Genomic DNA, 20,655 nt, shown 5'->3' with positions numbered 1-20,655 from the left:
CGTTTCATTTCCTGTTTACATCTGTAAAGACCACAAAATGGCTCCTACTAAGCGACAAGGATCCGGTTCATAAAAAGACGCAATCTCTCCATCCGCACACGGATTACTACCGTATTTCACAGCAACTGATATTCCTGTGAACCGCACTGTGGAACGGGAGCACGTACGGTGAATATTCGCACCACAGGGAATGAGAAGTCATCCTTCACTGTGGTTCTAGCTTGCCATGCTAACTTCCACCCATGGTGATATTCAAAAGGAAGACCTTGCCAAAAGAGACCTTTCCAGCCGGCGTCATCATAAAAGCTAACTCGAAGGGATGGATGGATGAAGAAAAGATGAGCGAGTGGTTAAGGGAAGTTTACGCGAAGAGGCCGGGTGGCTTTTTTCACACAGCTCCGAAGGCGAACACACCTTCACTAAGACGGGCAGACAGCGCCGGACGACATACGCCAACATTTGCCAGTGGATCGTAAATGCCTGGGCAGATATTTCGGTCACAACTGTGGTCCGAGCTTTCCGGAAGGCAGGATTCACAGAACAACAGCGACACTGACTCCCGATGACTTCGACGAGACGGAACCGGCCATTTTGGATACCACGCTTGCGCAACTTTTCAATTCGGACACCGAAGACGAAGAATTCGAAGGATTTACGAATGAAGAATAACTTCAGAAGGTGAGCGCTATGTTTATTTTGTGTGTTGTGACATTAACGTTCGAGCAACATTATGTTACTATTGCTCTACACCATTTTGAATTTTACTATGTTTGTGATTGCACATTTGCGTACATTTTGGGACAGAGTTGTTAGAACGTTGGTTTTCAATACCGTATTTTCCGCACTATAAGGCGCACCTAAAAACCACAATTTTTCTCAAAAGCTGACAGTGCGCCTAATAACCCGGTGCGCTTTATTACGATTAATTTTCATAAAGTTTCGGTCTCGCAACTTCGGTAAACAGCCGCCATCTTTTTTCCCGGTAGAACAGGAAGCGCTTCTTCTTCTACGCAAGCAACCGCCAATGAAAGCACTCGCCCCCATAGAACAGGAAGCGCTTCACCCGCCCCCATAGAACAGGAAGCGCTTCACCCGCCCCCGGAAGAAGAAGAAAAAACGCGCGGATATCACCGTACGTTTCATTTCCTGTTTACATCTGTAAAGACCACAAAATGGCTCCTACAAAACGATCCGGTTCATAAAAAGACGCAATCTCTCCATCCGCACACGGATTACTACCGTATTTCACAGCAACTGAACCGCACTGTGGAACGGGAGCACGTACGGTGAATATTCGCTCCACAGGGAATGAGAAGTCATCCTTCACTGTGGTTCTAGCTTGCCATGCTAACTTCCACCCATCCAAAAGAGACCTTTCCAGCCGGCGTCATCATAAAAGCTAACTCGAAGGGATGGATGGATGAAGAAAAGATGAGCGAGTGGTTAAGGGAAGTTTACGCGAAGAAGCCGGGTGGCTTTTTTCACACAGCTCCGAAGGCGAACACACCTTCACTAAGACGGGCAGATAGCGCCGGTCGACATACGCCAACATCTGCCAGTGGATCGTAAATGCCTGGGCAGATAGTTTCGGTCACAACTGTGGTCCGACCTTTCCGGAAGGCAGGATTCACAGAACTGCTGCACAACAACAGCGACACTGACTCCGGTGACTTCGACGAGACGGAACCGGCCATTTTGGATCCCGTATTCGCCCAACTTTTCAATTCGGACACCGAAGACGAAGAATTCGAAGGATTTACGAATGAAGAATAACTTCAGAAGGTGAGCGCTATGTTTATTTTGTGTGTTGTGACATTAACGTTCGAGCAACATTATGTTGCTATTGTTCTACACCATTTTGAATTTTACTATGTTTGTGATTGCACATTTGCGTACATTTTGGGACAGAGTTGTTAGAACGCTGGTTTTCAATATATTATTAAAGTTTGACTGAACTATCTGACTGTTTTTTTGACATTCACTTTAGCGCAGCGTTTTTTTGACATTCACTTTAGCGCAGCGTAGGCGCGGCTTTTAGTCCGGGGCGGCTTATTGGTGGACAAAATTATGAAATATGTAATTCATAGAAGGTGCGGCTAATAATCCGGTGCGCCTTATAGTGCGGAAAATACGGTATATTATTAAAGTTTGACTGAACTATCTGACTGTTTTTTTGACATTCCCTTTAGCGCGGCTTATAATCCGGGGCGGCTTATTGGTGGACAAAGTTATGAAATATGTAATTCATTGAAGGTGCGGCTAATAATCCGGTGCGCCTTATAGTGCGGAAAATACGGTATGTCTCCCCGGCTGGCCTGGGAACGCCTCGCGATCCCCCAGGAGGAGCTGGACTAACTGGCTGGAAAGAGGAAAGTCTGGGCTTCCCTGCTTAGGCTGCTGCCCCCGCGACCCGACCTAAGATGGATGGATATCAACCATATAACACTGAATAATACTCGTAAGGAATACAGGACTTTACGCTGTAACACGGAGAACAAACAGTCGGATAAGGACGCAGCATCCACGTCGGTAGGAAGAATAAAAGAAGATTAAGATGAGTGAAAGTGAACATAAACAACATTTACAACATCAAAGCACGTTGCGTAAGCAGCTAGTTAGCAGTCGCGCTAGCACGCCCCCTTAGTTGGACGTTTTCATACATTAATATACATTTGGACTGTAGTCATTAAAATAATGTAAATAAGGACAAAGAAACACAAAAAAATATATATATATATATGTCACTCTTTTTTAACACTATTTAGCTACTAGCATGCGGTGCTACAATGCTAAACACTACTTTGCTAGCGAGCCGCGTCGCGTTTTTGCCCCCCCCCCCAAAAATCTAAAGTTACGATGAAAGTCGAAAGAACAAACCGTCACCTTGTCTGAGTACATGCCCACCAGCTGCTTCATCCGCCAGTGCGGCCCGGTGAAAACGTCCACTTCGTCCGGGAAGGGAGACATGTTCACACCGGAGCTTAGCAGCGAGCTAATTGATGCGTCAGCTCTGCTAGCAAACAAGAGGGCGTGGCTTTAGTCCTCCCACGTGACCGCAGTGTGACGCCTGCCATGGCCACTAGAAGGCGACTTGTGTGTGTGTGAAGATGCACGTTTACTCTGACACAATAGTTTGAGTTGTTTTGATTGATTGATTGATTGAAACTTTTATTAATATATTGCACAGTACAATAATAATAATAATAATGGATTAGATTGTATATCACACTTTTCTATTATTAGATACTCCAAGCTTTTTTTGATTGATTGATTGAAACTTTTATTAGTAGATTGCACAGTATAGTACATCCCACCATCCATCCATCCATCTTCTTCCGCTTATCCGACGTCGGGTCGCGGGGAAAGCAGCCTAAGCAGGGAAGCCCAGACTTCCCTCTCCCCAGCCACTTCGTCCAGCTCCTCCCGGGGGATCCCGAGGCGTTCCCAGGCCAGCCGGGAGACATAGTCTTCCCAACGTGTCCTGGGTCTTCCCCGTGGCCTCCTACCGGTCGGACGTGCCCTAAACATCTCCCGAGGGAGGCGATCGGGGGGCATCCTGACCAGATGCCTGAACCACCTCATCTGGCTCCTCTCGATGTGGAGGAGCAGCAGCTTTACTTTGAGCTCCCCCCGGATGACAGAGCTTCTCACCCTATCTCTAAGGGAGAGCCCTGCCACCCGGCAGAGGAAACTCATTTCGGCCGCTTGTACCCGTGATCTTGTCCTTTCGGTCATAACCCAAAGCTCATGACCATAGGTGAGGATGGGAACGTAGATCGACCGGTAAATTGAGAGCTTTGCCTTCCGGCTCAGCTCCTTCTTCACCACAACGGATCGATACAGCGTCCGCATTACTGAAGATGCCGCACCGATCCGCCTGTCGATCTCACCATCCACTCTTCCCACACTCGTGAACAAGACTCCGAGGTACTTGAACTCCTCCACTTGGGGCAGGGTCTCCTCCCCAACCCGGAGATGGCACTCCACCCTTTTCCGGGCGAGAACCATGGACTCGGACTTGGAGGTGCTGATTCTCATCCCAGTCGCTTCACACTCGGCTGCGAACCGATCCAGCGAGAGCTGAAGATCCTGGCCAGAGGAAGCCATCAGGACCACATCATCTGCAAAAAGCAGAGACCTAATCCTGCAGCCACCAAACCAGATCCCCTCAACGCCTTGACTGCGCCTAGAAATTCTGTCCTAAAAGTTATGAACAGAATCGGTGACAAAGGGCAGCCTTGGCGGAGTCCAACCCTCACTGGAAACGTGTCTGACTTACTGCCGGCAATGCGGACCAAGCTCTGACACTGATCATACAGGGAGTTGACCGCCACAATCAGACAGTCCGATACCCCATACTCTCTGAGCACTCCCCACAGGACTTCCCGAGGGACACGGTCGAATGCCTTCTCCAAGTCCACAAAGCACATGTAGACTGGTTGGGCAAACTCCCATGCACCCTCAAGGACCCTGCCGAGAGTATAGAGCTGGTCCACAGTTCCACGACCAGGACGAAAACCACACTGTTCCTCCTGAATCCGAGGTTCGACTATCCGGCGTAGCCTCCTCTCCAGTACACCTGAATAGACCTTACCGGGAAGGCTGAGGAGTGTGATCACACGATAATTGGAACACACCCTCCGGTTCCCCTTCTTAAAGAGAGGAACCACCACCCCGGTCAGTATAGTACATATTCCGTACAATTGACCACTAAATGGTAACACCCAAATAAGTTTTTCAACTTGTTTAAGTCGGGGTCCACTTGAATCGATTCATGGTACAGATATATACTATCATCATTATACAGTCATCACACAAGATAATCATCAGAGTATATACAAACCCTGTTTCCATATGAGTTGGGAAATAGTGTTAGATGTAAATATAAACGGAATACAATGATTTGCAAATCATTTTCAACCCATATTCAATTGAATGCACTAGAAAGACAACATATTTGTTGTTCAAACTCATAAACTTTATTTATTTTTTGCAAATAGTAATTAACTTAGAATTTCATGGCTGCAACACGTGCCAAAGTAGTTGGGAAAGGGCATGTTCACCACTGTGTTACATGGCCTTTCCTTTTAACAACACTCAGTAAAGGTTTGGGAACTGAGGAGACACATTTTTTTTTCCAACTTTTTTTTATTGGCATTTTCAAACAGACAGAAAAAAGTGCAAGTCAAAACAGTACAATTTTAAAGTCAGTAAATGATTCACACCCTTTCCCTTAAAACCCAAACCACCCACCCACCTTCCCACCCCACTCAGGTCCCACTAACGAGGGACAAATGGCACAATTATGTAACAAGTAAGACGACAAAGACAGACACATTCTCACACACACACACACATACGCGGCCAGAGACAGACAGATATATATAAAAAAAAAAAATATATATATATATAATAATAATAATAATAATAATAATATATAATAAAATAAAAAATAGAATAAAATAATACTAATAAATAAAAGGGAGATTATTCCTCATCTGCGTCTGGGCATAGGTCAAGAGAGTTGACATACAGCAAAAAAGGGCTCCATGAGCTTTCAAATGCTTGAACCGAGCCCTTTAGCGAAAACCTAAGTTTTTCCAGTTTTAGATTGTAGAGAACCTCTCTAATCCAACGGCCGTGTGATGGGGGGCGAGCCAGCTTCCAATTAAACAAGATCAATCGCCTGGCCAGCAGGGTTGTAAAAGCAACAGCGCGTTTTAGTGGTACCGGGCACATGTTATCGGGGCATACGCCAAAAATGGTTGATAATGGGTTGGGAGGAAAGTTTTGACCGTATGCTTTTCCAATTGTGTCAAAAATGTCCTCCCAAAAGGAACATAGTTTAGAGCAGGACCAGAACATATGGACGTGATCAGCCGGAGATTGTTTGCATCTATTGCAGGTATTGCTAACAGTGGGGTAGATTTTGGATAGTTTTGAATTAGTGTAGTGAATTTTATGGATTACTTTGCATTGGATGAGACTATGACGGGCACATATTGAGGAGGAGTGAACCAGTTTCAGGGCCGAGTTCCAGTGTTGATCGGATATGTTGGTATTAAGATCGCTCTCCCACGAGGCTCTTATCACTGATAGAGAGTTTGGAGCAACTGAACTTAAGGAGGTATATAACACGGAGATACATTTTTTATGATTAGGACTCAAAGATAACAATGTATCTATAAGAGTTTCCGGAGGACGATTTGGAAAGTGTGGGAACTGCTTCTTTACGAAGTCCCGCGCCTGAAAGAAACGAAAAAGGTGGGAGTTCGGCAAATCGTATTTGGAGGAGAGTTCAGTGAAGGATGAGAACACTCCGTCTGCATAGAGGTCTTTCACAGTGGTGATACCATGATCGTGCCAAGTCATAAATGCGGGGTCAGTACGGGAAGGTTTAAATAATTGGTTTTTAAGTAGCGGGGTCAATATAGATGGGCCCTGAGAACCCAGGTGTTTTCGTAGCTGGTTCCATATTTTAATGGAGATTGATACGATGGTGTTTGCGCCTTCAAGTTTAAATGGGAAAGGGAGTGGTGAGCATAAGCAAGAATGTAATGAGGAGTGTGGGATTGCCGTTTCAAGGGATACCCAGGCCGGGAGGGTCTGAGAGCCTCCATCCATCCAGTATAGGAGTTTCTGTACATTAGCCGCCCAATAGTATTGTCTGAAATTGGGGAGAGCAAGCCCTCCTTCAGATTTGGGAGATTGTAGGACAGACTTGCGGATTCGAGCCAATCCGGCCCCCCATAAAAATTTGGATATTGATTTGTCTAATTTATCGAAAAATGATTTAGTAATAAATATGGGGATATGTTGAAAAAGGTAAAGGAATTTAGGCAGAGTGATCATCTTGATCAGATTGATCCGGCCAGCGAGAGATAATGGTAAAACAGACCAGCGGGCAAAGTTCTTCTCCATCTTTTCAATTAGAGGTAAAAAATTTGCCCGGAGCATATCAGACATAGCCGGAGTAATAAGGATCCCCAAGTAATGAATCCCGTCATGTGCCCATTTGAATGCCGCTAGAGATCGTGGTAACTGTTTAGCTAAGGCATTAATCGGAAACAGCTCACTTTTTTGGTAGTTAAGTTTGTAACCAGAGTGTGTGCCAAACCGCTCCAAAATGTCAAATATTACCGGGAGTGAGCTAGCAGGGTCCGAGATGTACAGGAGCAGGTCATCCGCGTAAAGCGAGACTTTGTGCAACGTGTCCGACCGGGTGATACCTCTAAAGCCCGCCTCAGCGCGCAGCCAGGGAGCAAGGGGTTCTATCGCAATAGCAAACAGTAGTGGAGATAACGGGCAACCTTCTCTAGTGCCTCTTTTTAGAAAAATTGGGGCGGATAGTGTATTATTTGTACGTACCGAGGCTACTGGGGACAAGTACAAAAGTTTAACCCAGAGAATGAAATCTTCGTTAAAACCAAACCGACCCATCACTTCAAATAGATATTCCCATTCAACCCTGTCAAAGGCTTTCTCCGCATCGAGGGACACTACCACCTCCGGGGTCGAAGGGTTTGGCGAATGGATAATGTTTAGGAGGCGCCGAGTGTTGTGTGAGGATTGCCGGCCTAGCATAAAACCTGTTTGATCCAACGAGATGATGGAAGGCATCACCCTTTGGAGCCGGAGAGCGAGAACCTTGGATATAATTTTTAGATCTACATTTAAGAGCGAAATTGGTCTATAACTGCTGCAAAGCAGGGGGTCTTTCTCTTTTTTTAGGATGAGAGAAATGGTGGCCCTCGATAAGGTTTCTGGGAGGCGATGTTGCAGAAAAGCTTCATTATACATGTCTCTTAGAGCCGGAGCAAGAGCACTGGAGAAAGTCTTGTAATATTCTGCACTGAAGCCATCCGGGCCGGGTGACTTATTGCTCTGTAAGGATTTGATGGCTTCCGTGATCTCAATGACACTAATGGGCTGGCCCAGGCCCCTCGCAGCCCCACGTTCTATCTGTGGGAATGTTTTATCGCCAAACAGCTCATCTGAGGAAGGGGGGCAGTCTGAGGTATATAACTTTGTGTAAAATGCAGCAAATGTTTCATTAATCTTAGCTGGATCGGTATGTAGTTCTCCTGTGTTAGAGCGAATAGACGTGATTAGCCTCGAAGATGCTTCCTCCCTGACCCGGTGGGATAAGAGCCTGCCAGCTTTCTCCCCAGATTCAAAAAATCGTTGTCTGGATTTGAGCAGTTGTAATTTCGCTCTATTAACAGACATAAGGTCAAAGTCAGTTTGTAGGCGAAGGCGTTCTTTATATAGTGTCGGGTCTGGGTTTGAAGCGTATTTATCGTCGAGATCCTTAATCTTGCGGAGCAGCCCAGTGATTTGAATGGTCTCTGTCTTATTTAGGTTTGAAACAAAAGATATAAGTTGTCCTCTAATATAGGCTTTAGATGCTTCCCATAGTATACCTCTTCCAATTTCTGGCGAGTCGTTTAGTTCGAAAAAACACTTAATTTGATCGTGTAGAAAATTCCTATAACGGTCTTCTGCTAGTAAGGCTGAGTTGAATCGCCATTGTTTAAGGGGTCTAGTTTGAGTGTCCATATTGATGTCAAATGAGGTGGGGGCATGATCGGAGATTACGATACTATGGTAATTACATGTTTTGGTTTTGGAAAGCAATCTATTGTCGAGAAGAAAGAAGTCTATCCGAGTGTAAGTGTGATGTACATGGGAGAAATAGGAGAATTGTTTAATTGTAGGGGAGGCATGTCTCCATGGGTCTGTAAGACCCAACTGTTTAGCGAAAGTATCCTGTGTTTTAGCTGAATTAGATAAGGGAGCCAGTTTGTTAGATGATCGATCCAGTACAGGATCCTGCACCAGGTTAAAGTCCCCGCCCATAATGATGAAATGGTTTCCAATGTTCGGAAATGATGTAAACAATTTAGTCACATAGGAGTTGTCATCCCAGTTGGGTCCATAAACGCTAGCGAGTATGACTGGGGTGCCTTGCAGCTTTCCAGACACAATTATATAACGACCAGCCGGGTCTGCTACAGTTTGATTGAGTTCGAATGAAATATTTCTACGAATAAGGATAGCTGTGCCCCTGGCCCTTTCGTTGAATTTTGAATGGAAAATATGGCTGATCCAGCCTCTTTTAAGTCGTGAAATCTCTCTGTTGCGAAGGTGGGTCTCCTGAATGAAAAATATATCTCCTTTGAGGTGTTGCAAATGGGTCAAGACCCTATCAATTTTAGTGGCGCTCCCCACTCCCCTCATGTTCCATGAAACAAATCTAAGTGTATTATTGGTGCTTGTCATGTCTCACCATGTCCAACTAGGAGAGCAGAACGGGCTGATGTATAAAAGCAGGTCAGGAGGGAGGCTGATGCACGATAACTGGGAACTGCAGAGAGTACTGGTAAAAGGAGGGGATGAAACAGAAGCGTGAGAGGAAGGAATAAGGAGATAAACAAACCAATAAACACACATACATATAGAAAACACAACAGACTCACACACATACTCACAGACACAACATACAACAATGCCAGGTGGATTAAACCTGGCAACCACCTACAGGGCCATCGTCCCAGGACCTGAGAACCCCATTGTCGAAACTGAACCTTAAGTGTCCTTTTCACAGCAGTGCGCTGTCCTTGCGCCTGCATGGACGTATCCATATCGGCTTCCGGGTTTTTCCACCTCCCGAGAACAACAGATTGGCTCCAACTGAGTCAGAACATATTAAAGTGCATCAAAACTGCAATATATTCCCTCAGGAAACATAGTACCCAGTACTAAGATAACTTCAGAAAGCGAGAAAAATAGATTATAAAGTATAAACAACTCAAAAAGCATGTGGCAAAATAAAGTAAATGTAAAGTACAAGCAAGCGGTGTCACACATATACATACACACATACATACACTTATATATATATGCATATACACACACACACACACACACACACACACACACACACGCACAAACATGTATACCATCATGGATGTATAGGTAAAAAATAACAGTAACCAACCGAGAAATAAGTACCGTATTTTCCGCACTATAAGGCGCACCTAAAAACCACACATTTTCTCAAAAGCTGACAGTGCGCCTTATAACCCGGTGCGCTTTATTACGATTCATTTTCATAAAGTTTCGATCTCGCAACTTCGGTAAACAGCCGCCATCTTTTTTCCCGGTAGAACAGGAAGCGCTTCTTCTTCTACGCAAGCAACCGCCAAGGAAAGCACCCGCCCCCATAGAACAGGAAGCGCTTCTTCTTCTACTGTAAGCAACCACCCGCCCCCGGAAGAAGAAGAAAAAACGCGCGGATATCACCGTACGTTTCATTTCCTGTTTACATCTGTAAAGACCACAAAATGGCTCCTACTAAGCGACAAGGATCCGGTTCATAAAAAGACGCAATCTCTCCATCCGCACACGGATTACTACCGTATTTCACAGCAACTGATATTCCTGTGAACCGCACTGTGGAACGGGAGCACGTACGGTGAATATTCGCACCACAGGGAATGAGAAGTCATCCTTCACTGTGGTTCTAGCTTGCCATGCTAACTTCCACCCATGGTGATATTCAAAAGGAAGACCTTGCCAAAAGAGACCTTTCCAGCCGGCGTCATCATAAAAGCTAACTCGAAGGGATGGATGGATGAAGAAAAGATGAGCGAGTGGTTAAGGGAAGTTTACGCGAAGAGGCCGGGTGGCTTTTTTCACACAGCTCCGAAGGCGAACACACCTTCACTAAGACGGGCAGACAGCGCCGGACGACATACGCCAACATTTGCCAGTGGATCGTAAATGCCTGGGCAGATATTTCGGTCACAACTGTGGTCCGAGCTTTCCGGAAGGCAGGATTCACAGAACAACAGCGACACTGACTCCGATGACTTCGACGAGACGGAACCGGCCATTTTGGATACCGCGCTTGCGCAACTTTTCAATTCGGACACCGAAGACGAAGAATTCGAAGGATTTACGAATGAAGAATAACTTCAGAAGGTGAGCGCTATGTTTATTTTGTGTGTTGTGACATTAACGTTCGAGCAACATTATGTTGCTATTGCTCTACACCATTTTGAATTTTACTATGTTTGTGATTGCACATTTGCGTACATTTTGGGACAGAGTTGTTAGAACGCTGGTTTTCAATATATTATTAAAGTTTGACTGAACTATCTGACTGTTTTTTTGACATTCCCTTTAGCGCAGCGTAGGCGCGGCTTATAATCCGGGGCGGCTTATTGGTGGACAAAGTTATGAAATATGTAATTCATTGAAGGTGCGGCTAATAATCCGGTGCGCCTTATAGTGCGGAAAATACGGTAGATCAGCAGTTAGGTCAAATAACAAAAAAGTAAACCACCGTGTAAAAATATATATCTATTAGAACATGATAACTAAATGTAAAGGGGAGACAAAATAATTTGAGTGTCGATGTAACAAAATAAAACAGAATGAACAATATTGTGGGTTGAAAGTGGATCCAATGAGTGAACACACAGATGTGATATTCACGGTCAGGCCTGGAGTTAGAGTTATGTTAGCATGGTTGATCGTGATAAAGCAGGCGTTGATTATTAAGGTTGGTGTCGGCAGTGTGGCATCCAGACATGGCTGCAGTTAGCCAAGCTAGCGCCGTCCTGCCATGCACTGTGGGGTTGTCACATCGTATCAAACAAAGTTTCAATAGAGTCATACCGACTGAGATTACTCTTTTGCATGTTCTTGGCTGCGTTGATTGTGGGACTTGACAAAATCTTGGGCGTCTTTGAGAGATGTGAGTCGCCGTCTCTTTCCATCCTCGGTTGAAACCATTAGCTTAGCCGGATAGTGGAGTGCTGGTTTGAGGCCCAGATTGTAGAGATCCCTCATGACGTCACGGTACACGGCCCGTTGTTCCAGTATTTCGTGGCAGTAGTCTTCGAAAATGTGTATCGGTGAGTCCTTGTACCTTAGTTTGCCTCTGCGTTTCCGAGCCTCCCGCACCACCAGCTCCCTCGTCTGGAATCGGTGGAAGCATATCACGATAGCCCGCGGCCTCTCACCGGGGCCTGGCTTTGCTGTTAGCGAGCGGTGGGCACGGTCCAGCTCCGGGGTCGACGACAGCGTGTGTTCACCCAGGACCTCGACCAGCAGTTGAGAGAAGAACGTTGTTGGATGTGGACCTTCAATGTTTTCAGGTACGCTGACAATTCATATGTTGTTTCGACGACTTCTGCTCTCCAAGTCTATTAGCTTAGCTTTTAGCCTCGCATTCTCCTCGGTTACGAATGTTAGCTTGGTGTTCATAGCCAGCATATCCCGGCTGGTCGTGTCGGCAAACAGTTCTAGTGAGGAGAGGCGCTTCTGGTTTTCCAGAAGTGTGGTCTGTATACAATCCAGCGTGTTGTTGAGTTTGGAAAAGGCGGAGTTAAACTCCGACGAGAGAGAAGTCTTGTGGTCCGCTAGCATTGTAGTTAGCGTAGCCATTTTTGAAGCTTCTCAGGTGGAATTCTTTCCCATTCTTGCTTGATGTACAGCTTAAGTTGTTCAACAGTCCGGGGGTCTCCGTTGTGCTATTTTAGGCTTCATAATGCGCCACACATTTTCAATGGGAGACAGGTCTGGACTACAGGCAGGCCAGTCTAGTACCCGCACTCTTTTACTATGAAGCCACGTTGATGTAACACGTGGCTTGGCATTGTCTTGCTGAAATAAGCAGGGGCGTCCATGGTAACGTTGCTTGGATGGCAACATATGTTGCTCCAAAACCTGTATGTACCTTTCAGCATTAATGGCGCCTTCACAGATGTGTAAGTTACCCATGTCTTGGGCACTAATACACCCCCATACCATCACACATGCTGCCTTTTACACTTTGCGCCTATAACAATCCGGATGGTTCTTTTCCTCTTTGGTCCGGAGGACACGACGTCCACAGTTTCCAAAAACAATTTGAAATGTGGACTCGTCAGACCACAGAACACTTTTCCACTTTGTGTCAGTCCATCTTAGATGAGCTCAGGCCCAGCAAAGCCGACGGCGTTTCTGGGTGTTGTTGATAAACGGTTTTCGCCTTGCATAGAAGAATTTTAACTTGCACTTACAGATGTAGCGACCAACTGTAGTTACTGACAGTGGGTTTCTGAAGTGTTCCTGAGCCCATGTGGTGATGTCCTTTACACACTGATGTCGCTTGTTGATGCAGTACAGCCTGAGGGATCGAAGGTCACGGGCTTAGCTGCTTACGTGCAGTGATTTCTCCAGATTCTCTGAATCCTTTGATGATATTACGGACCGTAGATGGTGAAATCCCTAAATTCCCTGCCATAGCTGGTTGAGAAAGGTTTTTCTTAAACTGTTCAACAATTTGCTCATGCATTTGTTGACAAAGTGGTGAGCCTCGCCCCATCCTTGTTTGTGAATGACTGAGCATTTCATGGATTCTACTTTTGTACCCAATCATGGCACCCACCTGTTCCCAATTTGCAGGATCTACATTTGATTATTTTTATTTGAATATTTACAATCCGGGGAGGTGGGATGTGGACGGAGGAGGGTGTTAGTTAAGGGTTGAAGTTGCCTGGAGGTGTTCTTTTAGTGCGGTTTTGAAGGAGGATACTTGGGGTAGACTGACGGAAGCAAGGCTGACAGTCTGCGCCTACGGCCCCGCCGACCACCACCTATCATTCATTCATTCATTCACCAGTGTGAGCGGCACCGGGGGCAAGGGTGAAGTCTCCTGCCCAAGGACACAACGGCAGCGATTTGGATGTCAAGAGGCGGGGAGCGAACCTGCAACCCTCAGGTTTCTGGCACGGTCGCTCTACCCACTACGCCATACCGCCCCTAGCACAGTACATATTCCGTAAAATTGACAAGTAAATGGTAAGACCCCAATAAGTTTTTCAACTTGTTTAAGTCGGGGTCCACGTTAATCAATTCATGGTGGAATATGTTGAACATTAGCCTGACATTTCATTCAATATGTCTCCTCTCTGAGCTGCCGCCTTATGGTGGTAGAGGAGTTTGTGTGTCACAATGATCTTAGGAGCTGTCATGAATCAATTTAAGTGGACCCCGACTTAAACAAGTTGAAAAACTTATTGGGGTGTTACCATTTAGTGGTCAATTGTACGGAATATGTACTGTACTGTGCAACCTACTAATAAAAGTTTCAATCAATCAAACAATCAAAAACTGTGTTGTCCGGGGGTTTCTATTCCCCCTGGTAGGGTCTCCCAAGACAAACAGGTCCTAGGTGAAGGATCAGACAAAGAGCAGCTCGAAGACCTCTATGAAAAATAAAAACAAAGGACCCAGATTTCCCTCGGCCGGACGCGGGTCACCGGGGCCCCCCTCTGGAGCCAGGCCCGAGGTGGGGAACGATGGGGCCCGGACAGGCACAGCCCGAAGAGGCAACGTGGGTCCCCCCTCCAATGGGCTCACCACCCATAGCAGGGGCCATAGAGGTCGGCAGCGATGTGAGCTGGGCGGCAGCCGACGGCAGGGCACTTGGCGGTCAGATCCTCGGCTACCCTGCCCCCCTCTACATCAACGGCGAGCGTGTAGAGAGGGTCCACACCTTCAGGTACCTTGGAGTCCACATCTCTAACGACTTTTCCTGGACAGTCAACACCACATCAATCATCAAGAAGGCTCAGCAGCGGCTACACTTCCTGAGAGTCCTCGGGAAGTGCAACCTGAAGCCTGACCTGCTGCTGACCTTCTACCGCTCGTCCATCGAGAGCCTGCTGACCTACTGTATTACAGTATGGTACGGCAGCTGCACTGCAGCAGACAAGGAGAGGCTGCAAAGAGTGGTCAAGACGGCTCAGAAGATCATCGGCCGCCCTCTCCCCTCTCTGACGGACATCTACACCTCCCGCTGCCTCAACAGAGCCAGTGCCATCATCAAGGACAGCACCCACCCTGGCTCTGACCTGTTCCACCTGCTGCCCTCTGGGAAGCGCTACAGGTGCATTAAAACCAAAACAAACAGGTTAAAGAACAGCTTCTTCCCCAGGGCCATAACCATCCTGAACGGACTGCCCCATTGTCCCTCATAACTGCCTTCTCTTCGGTGCAATAACCCATTCCACCAACCACCCTGTTTTTTTTCATGTATATATTCATTTCACCCTATATTCATTGCACTTCTATATTTTTTATATTTTTATATATTTACACATTGTTTTTCTAGTATGCACACATCGCACTGTATGGAACGGCCTCAATCTTGTTACCCTGCGTAATGACAATAAAGCTGATTCTGATTCTGATTCTGACACATAAGCTAGCTCTTGGGACGTGGAACGAGCCTGAGCTAGTGCGCGAGGTGGAGAAGTTCCGGCTAGATATAGTCGGACTCACTTCGACGCACAGCAAGGGCTCTGGAACCAGTTCTCTCGAGAGGGGCTGAACTCTCTTCCACTCTGGCGTTGCACGCAGTGAGAGGCGACGGGCTGTGGTGGCAATTCTTGTTGCTCAAAGCCTGCACGTTGGAGTTCAACCCGGTGGAGGAGAGAGTAGCTTCCCTCCGCCTTTGGGTGGAGGGACGGGTCCTGACTGTTATTTGTGCTTACGCACCAAACAGCTGCTCAGCTTCCCTTTTTGGATTCACTCGAGGGAGTACTTGAGAGTGCTCCCCCGGGTGATTCCCTTGTTCCACTGGGGGACTTCAACGCTCATATTGGCAACGATAGTGAAACCTGGAGCGGCGTGATTGGGAAGAATGACCGCCTGGATCTGAACCCAAGTTGTGTTTTGTTATTGGACTTTTGTGCTCGTCACAGAATGTCCATAACAAACACCATGTTCAAACATAAGGGTGTCCATATGGGCACTTGGCACCAGGACACCCTAGGCCACAGTTCCGTGATCGACTTTGTAGTTGTGTCATCGGATTTGCAGTCTAATGTTTTGGACACTCGGGTGAAGAGAGGGGCGGGGCTTTCTACCGATCACCACCTGGTGGTGAGTTGGCTGTGATGGTGGGGGAGGATGCCGTACAGACCTGGCAGGCCCAAACGCATTGTGAGGGTCTGCTGGGAACGTCTAGCAGAGTCTCCTGTCAGAGAGAGTTTCAATTCCCACCTGCGGAAGAACTTTGAACATGTCCCGAGGGAGGCGATGGACATTGAGTCCGAGTGGACCATGTTCCGTACCTCTATTGTCGAGGCGGCCGATTGGAGCTGTGGTCGCATGATGGTTGGTGCTTGTCGTGGCGGTAATCCTAGAACCCGGTGAGGGATGCCGTGACGCTGAAGAAGGAGTCCTATCGGGTCCTTTTGGCTCATGGGACTCCGGAGGCAGCAGATATGTACCGACAGGCCAAGCGGTGTGCGACTTCAGCGGTCGCGGAGGCAAAAACTCGTACATAGGAGGAGTTCGGGGAAGCCATGGGAAACGACTTCCAGACGGCTTCGAAGTGATTCTGGACCACCGTCCGCCGCCTCAGGAAGAGGAAGCAGTGCACTGTCAACACCATGTATGGTGGGGGATGGTGTTCTGCTGACCTCGACTGCAGATGTTGTGAATTGGTGGAGGGAATACTTCGAAGACCTCCTCAGTCCCACCAACACGTCTTGCTATGAGGAAGCAGTGCCTGGGGAATCTGTGGTGGGCTCTCCTATTTCTGGGGCTGAGGTTGCCGAGGTAGTTAAAAAGCTCCTCTGTGGCAAGGCCCCGGGGGTAGATGAGATCCGCCTGGAGTTCCTTAAGGCTCTGGATGCTGTGGGGCTGTCTTGGTTGACAAGACTCTGTAACATCGCGTAAACATCGGGGGCGGTACCTCTGGGTGGTGGTTCCGCTCTTTAAGAAGGGGAACCGGAGGGTGTGTTCCAACTATCGTGTGATCACACTCCTCAGCCTTCCTGGTAAGGTCTATTCAGGTGTACTGGAGAGGAGGCTACGCCAGATAGTCAAACCTCGGATTCAGGAGAAACAGTGTGGTTTTCGTCCTGGTCGTGGAACTGTGGACTAGCTCTATACTCTCGGCAGGGTCCTTTAGGGTGCATGAGAGTTTGCCCAACCAGTCTACATGTGCTTTGTGGACTTGGAGAAGGCATTCGACCGTGTCCCTCGGGAAGTCCTGTGGGGAGTGCTCAGAGAGTATGGGGTATCAGACTGTCTGATTGTGGCGGTCCGCTCCCTGTATTATAGGTGTCAGAGCTTGGTCCGCATTGCCGGTAGTAAGTCGGACCCGTTTCCAGTGAGGGTTAGACTCCGCCAAGGCTGCCCTTTGTCACTGATTCTGTTCATAACTTTTATGGACAGAATTTCTAGGCGCAGTCAAGGCGTTGAGGGGATCTGGGTTGGTGGCTGCAGGATTAGGTCTCTGCTTTTTGCAGATGGTTTGGTCCTGATGGCTTCATCTGGCCAGGATCTTCAGCTCTCACTGGACCGGTTTGCTGCCGATTGTGAAGCGACTGGGATGGGAATCAGCACCTCCACGTCCGAGTCCATGGTTTTCGCCCGGAAAAGGGTGGAGTGCTATCTCCGGGTTGGGGAGGAGATCTTTCCCCAAGTGGAGGAGTTCAAGTACCTCAGAGTCTAGTTCACGAGTGAGGGAAGAGTGGATCGTGAGATCGACAGGCGGATCGGTGCGGCGTCTTCAGTAATGCGGACGCTGTATCGATCTATTGTGGTGAAGAAGGAGCTGAGGCATAGCTCTCAATTTACCGGTCGATCTACGCTCCCATCCTCACCTATGGTCATGAGCTTTGGGGTAGAACCCAAAGGACAAGATCACGGGTACAAGCGGCTGAAATTAGTTTCCTCCGCCGGGTGGTGGGTCTGTCCCTTAGAGATAGGGTGAGAAGCTCTGTCATCCGGGAGGAGCTCAAAGTAAAGCCGCTGCTCCTCCACATGGAGAGGAGCCAGATGAGGTGATTCGGGCATCTGGTCAGGATTCCACCCAAACGCCTCCCTAGGGAGGTGTTTAGGGCACGTCCGACCGGCAGGAGGCCACGGGGAAGACCCAGGACACGTTGGGAAGACTGTCTCCCAACTGGCCTGGGAATGCCTCAGGATCCCCCGGGAGGAGCTGGACAAAGTGGCTGGGGCGAGGGAAGTCTGGGCTTCTCTGCTTAGGCTGCTGCCCCCACTACCCGACCTCGGATAAGTGGAAGAAAATGGATGGATGGATATAAACTCTGTCATACATATTGTATTTATAATAATGAATTATATAAATTCAGCATATTCTATATTATAAATATATATGTATATTATATGAATAATGTAAATAGAGCATGACACGTGATTTCATTCGCACACAAGACATAACAGTTAATATTGTAGCGGCTAGCTACGGGGTGTTAGCCAATGGCTTTGGCTGGGGGGCGGGACTTCCGGGGAAGTTAGGGAAGTGACGTTGTTGACAGGAAGTGTTAGTTCGAGTTTTGCCGGGAAAGAGGGGAGACGCACATTGGAGCTGTTGTGTGGTTACATTGCATCTTATTACAATAAATACGAGACAAACGAATAAGTCTATGAGCCTACGTTTCTGGGAACATTATACTGGTGTCAGAAGTAAAACCGGCGTTTTTCGAAAGAGACTTTGTCGTGGTAAAGACACGCTGCGTACCGCGCATTAGCCAGTTAGCTGCAGTCTGTGAGTTAGCTAGGACCGCAAGCGTTTAGCATGTTTAGCTACGGTGAGCATAAGTTTAAAGTGGAGCGGGATGACGCTGTTTTGGAGCGGGTGACCGTCGAACAGCCGCCCTCCTGCTCGCACACGAGCGGCTCGTCGTCCCGTGGAGATGTAAAGATGTCGCCGCTGCCGCCGCCGCCCACAGCTTCCCCGCACGGCGCGCTCCCCCCACCGTCTGCTGCCTCAGTGAAGACGCCAAAATTTGCCGGTGGATCAGATTGGGAGGCGTTCCACGCTCAATTTGAACTTTTGGCGGACGCTAGAAGGTGGGAAGCAAGGGACAAAGCGTTACAATTGGCTTTGTGTCTCGAGGGAGAGGCTCTTTCGTGCCTCCTGCTGCTGGATTCTGAACAACAGCGGTGCTACGCAGCCCTGGTGGGGGCGCTCAAGAGGAGGTTTGGGAGATGGTCTCAGCCAGCGCTTTTAAAAACTGAACTGAGAGGGAGGTGCAGGAAGCCTGGCGAGCCTCTCCGGGGGCTCGCTAATGACATTGAGGGCCAGGTGCGCCGTGCATATGGTCACCTGCCTGCTGATGCACGGAATGAGCTCGCAACTGACCTGTTTGTTGGAGCCATTACTCCTCCTGACCTGCGCGTGCAGGTGCAGCTTCAGCACCCGAGGTCCCTGCAGGAGGCACTGGAAGCTGCTGTTGAGAGGGAGATGCTGGGGAGTGCAGCTGCAGCCGGGGAACTGGAAATGAAACCCCATCCAGTGAGGGCGGCATCGTCACACACGTCTAGTGACGGGGCTCCGGCTTGGGCGACAGAAATTACCGAACTACTGAGGTCGGTGACTCTGCAAAGTCAACGTGGCCCGTGCCCCATGCAGGTCTGCTGGGGATGTGGCCAACCTGGACACTTTCGCAGGGAGTGCCCTGCCACTCGTCGTGAGCCGGGAAACGGCGCCGGGCCCGCATAGTCAGGGGTATGCGGGCCCCTACGTCCACCGCGGACCCTGACTCGCCAGCCCAGGCTCGTCAAGCGGGGGAGGGAGCCCAACAGCACAGCCAGGGGGGAGGGGCTCCATTCCCCCAGAAGCAGACGACGACTCGCCTTCTGCTCCTTCTTCTCGCTTTCGGGCACCCGGAGGAGCCCAGCGACACAGCCAGGGGGGAGGGGGTCCAAATCCCCCCAGAAGTAGATGACAGCAGTGTGCCACCTATGGCGGTGGGCTGGACACGGGGGGGGGGGGGGGGGGGGGGGCTCCTGCCATGTCGCTGTATCTGTCCAGGGGGTGCCTACCGTGGGCCTGGTAGACACGGGGTCATCGGTAACGCTGGTAAGACTGGACGTTCTGCCCAGCAGTACACCACTTGAGCCCACAGCAGTACAGCTACGCACAGTCACGGGCCAGCTAGCTCCTATGGTAGGGAAGGGGTTCCTGTGGTTGTGCGTGGGGGGAAAGCGAGTTCGCCATCTAGTTTGGGTGGAAGACGTGCAAGACTGCTGCATCTTAGGGCTGGACTTCCTCCAAGTCACTGGGTGCCTGCTAGACATGGGGAGGGGTACACTTAACTTCCCGGGGGGCCCTACAGTTGCCATGGGTACCCTAGTTTCCGGGACCCTGCCCGTTTCACCGCATGCCTCCACAGTCTTGTTGCCTCACACCACACCTAGTTACTACCCCTGCCCTCTCCCTGTCTCCCTTCAGCCAATGAGGGGGGAGACAGAGCTGTGTATTACCCGGGGATGCCAGCCCTGGGCATCCCTACCCACGGCCCCCCACCCGCAGCCATCATCCCCGGTCATGGGGGGAGGGGTGTGGAGGGAGGAGTATGGGGACTTGGAGAAACAGCAACAGGAGCAGCTGAAACAGCTGCTGATGGAATTCCAGGGCAGCTTTGCAATGAATGAGAGTGAAGTGGGAAGAACCCACTTGGCAGAGCATGTCATAGACACTGGCTTGGCGCGGCCCGTCAAGTGCCACGCGCGCCGCATTCCCCTCGCTCGACAGCAGGTATGTGACAAGGCCGTAGATGACCTGCTGCGGGCCGACTTTATTGAGCCGTCTGAGAGCCCCTGGGCGGCACCTGT

General features: G+C 48.8%; 1 protein-coding gene across 2 annotated transcripts in view; it reads right to left on the bottom strand.

The window, feature by feature from the left end:
- The window catches only part of fbxl5 (F-box and leucine-rich repeat protein 5), a 44,227-nt gene extending 41,184 nt beyond the window's left edge, over positions 1-3,043 (bottom strand). For both annotated transcript variants that reach the window (XM_061977498.2, XM_061977499.2), the window contains exon 1: positions 2,884-3,043. In XM_061977498.2, the coding sequence (XP_061833482.1) occupies positions 2,884-2,967 (84 nt within the window). In that variant the 5' untranslated portion in view covers positions 2,968-3,043. The remainder of the gene's footprint in view (positions 1-2,883) is intronic.
- Between the last annotated feature and the right edge of the window lie 17,612 nt (positions 3,044-20,655).

The sequence above is a fragment of the Nerophis lumbriciformis genome, linkage group LG18 (assembly GCF_033978685.3).
Source record: "Nerophis lumbriciformis linkage group LG18, RoL_Nlum_v2.1, whole genome shotgun sequence".
Classification (NCBI taxonomy): domain Eukaryota; kingdom Metazoa; phylum Chordata; class Actinopteri; order Syngnathiformes; family Syngnathidae; genus Nerophis; species Nerophis lumbriciformis.
Note: the sequence above shows the minus strand (reverse complement) of the source record. Positions and strands in the feature narration are given on the sequence as shown.